The 3,295-nt window shown below is 37.6% G+C and overlaps 1 protein-coding gene across 1 annotated transcript; it reads right to left on the bottom strand.

Annotated features, from left to right (window-relative positions):
* Nucleotides 1-37: 37 nt before the first annotated feature.
* On the bottom strand, nt 38-3,295 carry LOC148719360 (neurocan core protein-like). The gene is made up of 4 exons (XM_088740101.1): nt 2,669-3,295; nt 1,776-1,890; nt 529-939; nt 38-42 (listed from the first exon to the last, which is right to left on the bottom strand). Exons 1-4 carry the CDS (start codon nt 3,020-3,022, stop codon nt 38-40), a joined length of 885 nt encoding a protein of 294 aa, XP_088596227.1. The 5' UTR covers nt 3,023-3,295.

Below are 3,295 nucleotides of genomic sequence, written 5' to 3' on the forward strand. Positions count from 1 at the left end.
CTCGTGCTTTTTAGAAGAGATTATGGTAGTAAGGCAACTATCCTAAAGCGTAAAATTTTATATAATAAGTAAAAAAAATACAGACGATTTGGTTTCAAATTCCCCTATGATTAAAATCGATTTAAGCAAAATTAAATGAAAAGGCTACTTCTGGTTAGAGACTGAGACTTAATGTGAAAAAAGTGTTGACTGGCAAGAAACTTTTTGTAACGAATTTGGAAAACACGTCATTAGTAAATGCAAAGTAAGATCAATGTTTAACGAGTTCAAAGATTAGTACTGGTAACTTGGAGTAATGATTATGGAAAATATCAACAAGTTTATCTTTTGCAATGAAATAGACCTTACTATGCACATCTTCCTTGAGTGTGGTCAGTGGCTTTTCGTCGCTTAATCGTCATCATCATCGGCATCACTATTATTGTCATTACCACCGTCATCGTCATCGTCTATCGTCACCACCATCATCATCGTCATCATCATCATTATCATCATTATCGTCATCATTAACATCATCATTGTCATTACCGACAACTTGATCATAATCTTCTTTCTCGACAGCCGTCCTTTCGCAAATGAAACCAGGCCTAGTATTTCCGCAAGGATAATCATTCCATGCGTGGTATACCTCGATCATCTCCACGCAGTTTTCGTCCCCCTTGTTGTTTGGTTCACCTCGACCCCATCGATTGAAAGATAATGATGAACCGTCTTCCCATTTCCATTCCCAAGACTTCTCTGGGTCGCTCAGCCCGATCCAAACACGGTAATATGTTGGGGGAAGGACTTGGCTGGTTACAAAGTTGTGTTCATTCCAGTTTTGGAACGTTACTAAGGTTCCTTCTAATGACTGGCAGTAGGATCTGGCATCAAACCAGCTTGAGTCTTGATTGAAATACTTATAATACTTCCTAACTTGACCAATGCTAGAGATCCAAACTGAAATAGCAAAATTTAGTTTAAAGATGACTCAAAATAGTTTCATTAACCTTAAAGACCAATGCTTTGAGGGATTAATACCAGCAAAATCTTTCGTGTGGTCCCTTAAAAATGGTGTCACAAGATTTGTATCATTTTCCTAAATTTTCTTTATCCATTGTATGTCATTTAAGGATACTATCGCAGCCCCACAGCATCTTAGGAACACCCTTGATTTCAGCTTTTTTGGGCCTGCAACTCAGAAATGATATTGGTGACTCCTGTTTTTAATCACTGGACTGCAACTAAGTTTAAAAACTCCGCTGATATGATTCAGAGCGACCTTAACTGAATTGTGCACCACTGATTCTTCTCAATCACTGTAGATATATGTACACACATTTCTACACTTTTCACTGATTCCTGTCAAAACAGTTTTCATTGGGAATCCCTAAGATCAGTATCAGTTGACGCCTGATTAAAAAACAACAGGATCTATTTAAAATAATACAACTTTATTTGTCCTGATTAAAGACCGGTCAGTCAATCAATAGAGATTGACTGGTATCAATCGGTGACCAGTAAAAAAATACATAAAAGTCGATAAAAAAAAAGAAAAAGCATGCATTTTACAATTGAATAACAAAACCTATTTAAGAATTATTAAATAAAATCTAAGTTTAACTTGTACAAATGTGATTGGAGCTGTCCATGTTCATCAGGTAAGTGACTGTTTTGCCTTTAAACTGTGCAAGTGTTGTGAGCTCATGTTTTTCTCTACTCACGTAAATCTCTATTCCCACCCTGTTCTTTAAAACTGGGCCTAGCAAAAGAAAACATTTCTAGAATAAACTTACGGTCCTCGCAGTTCACGCCAGTGTAGTTTTGGTGGCATTTGCAACTGTAGTCACTTGTTTCATAAAGTGCTAAACACGTACCCTCGTTTTGACATGGGTAGCTTTCACAAGGACTCTGCGAAGTCAATATAGACAGCAATAACCCAAAACAAATTGATCAATTTAGAAATATCCCACATTCTTTTTTTAAATCACTTGATGGCTTCCTCATGCGTCAATGTGTATTCGTCGAGATATGAACAAGCGGGAAGTTTGGAGAGAACGAAAGATGCGTTAGAACAACATAAGCTTCTTGAGTCATCAACGTGCGTAACGGTCATAAAACTCCATTTAAATTGAATACACGAATTCACCACCCTTGTTAAAAAAAAACTGCTTAAACTGTAACAATTTACTTTCAGGAACGAAGGATCAAATAAACAACAGAAATTAAAACAAGTCAATGAAACCTGACGAAGGGAAAAAAAGACATAACGAAAACCGTGCCAAAAGCCTGTTCCTCTGTGATGTAAATTATGACCTTGAGAGCAGTGACTCGAGGAACGTTTTGAGCTGATGTCGCGTAAAATTGCGTTATCATTTCACAAATTGTATCTCAAATTGTTCATTACGTTCGAGACCCTCTACCTATCAATTTTCTTTCAAATGTTACTTCAAAAACCCTTGCTTCCAGCAACCTCAGCATGTACCGAAAAGTGATGAAATAACGCGCGTGATTAGCGCCAGTACAGGCATAAATGGGGTAAGTTTGGTTCAACATATCTCTTAGATCAACATGGTTATCTATACTTCTAGCTATATTTTTCGAAACAGGCATTGATAGGGAAAATTTATGGAGAGTTGAAAAAGATTGTTTTACAACTTTTTTTCGCTGAGGAATCACCTTAACTCACCGAGATTCTGTAATGATGAAAACTTGCGTTCGCACGAAAGCTTTTCGATGAACTGTATTTGTCCGAAGACAGCAGCTCGCACAGAACACGTCCGTCAGCTCGTGAATGGACGCCAATGTTTGTTGAGAAGCATTGAAGAGTTTTTACGCATTTCAACAAGCAATGTTTTCCAGTTTCAACATAGGCCACCTCGATTCTTTCAGCGTCTAGAGCGTGGAGTAAATCATCTCTGAAAATTGTAGACTTAAGTCTAATCGAGCTGCTGCGTTGAGAAGGTTTCTCTTTCGCGAAAACAGCTTGAACCAAAATGTAAGAAATTAGTAGAGCGGGAAACTTGCATTTCCAAAGCTCCATGTTAAATGGAAATGTGTGAAGATGCTCGATCTTTTCACTTAGTTTCACATGGTTATTTGATGGTCCAGAGAAAATGTCTTGATACAAATGTACTTAAATGTCTGGATGCCAGACTTCAAGTGAGATCTTGATGAAGAGGGATTATTTTATAAATCTGCTTTGAAGAAACGGCTTTGGAAGAACTCATGGGAAGCAAGAGATTATAGACTCCAAACTTTTGTGGGGAGTCAGACTTTTTTTCACTCAGGCTGTACCGCTCTCGCAACAAGATGA

The sequence above is a fragment of the Stylophora pistillata genome, chromosome 12, assembly GCF_964205215.1.
Source record: "Stylophora pistillata chromosome 12, jaStyPist1.2, whole genome shotgun sequence".
NCBI classification, from domain to species: Eukaryota; Metazoa; Cnidaria; class Anthozoa; order Scleractinia; family Pocilloporidae; genus Stylophora; species Stylophora pistillata.

What these genes read in the sequence shown, in the direction of transcription:
- LOC148719360 (XM_088740101.1), bottom strand. Translation starts at nt 3,022, where the DNA reads ATGGAGCTTTGGAAATGCAAGTTTCCCGCTCTACTAATTTCTTACATT. An exon ending in TTCATCATTACAGAATCTCG is followed by an intron (nt 1,891 to 2,668) that starts GTGAGTTAAGGT and finishes TTGACTTCGCAG; the next exon opens with AGTCCTTGTGAAAGCTACCC. An exon ending in TGGCGTGAACTGCGAGGACC is followed by an intron (nt 940 to 1,775) that starts GTAAGTTTATTC and finishes TTGCTATTTCAG; the next exon opens with TTTGGATCTCTAGCATTGGT.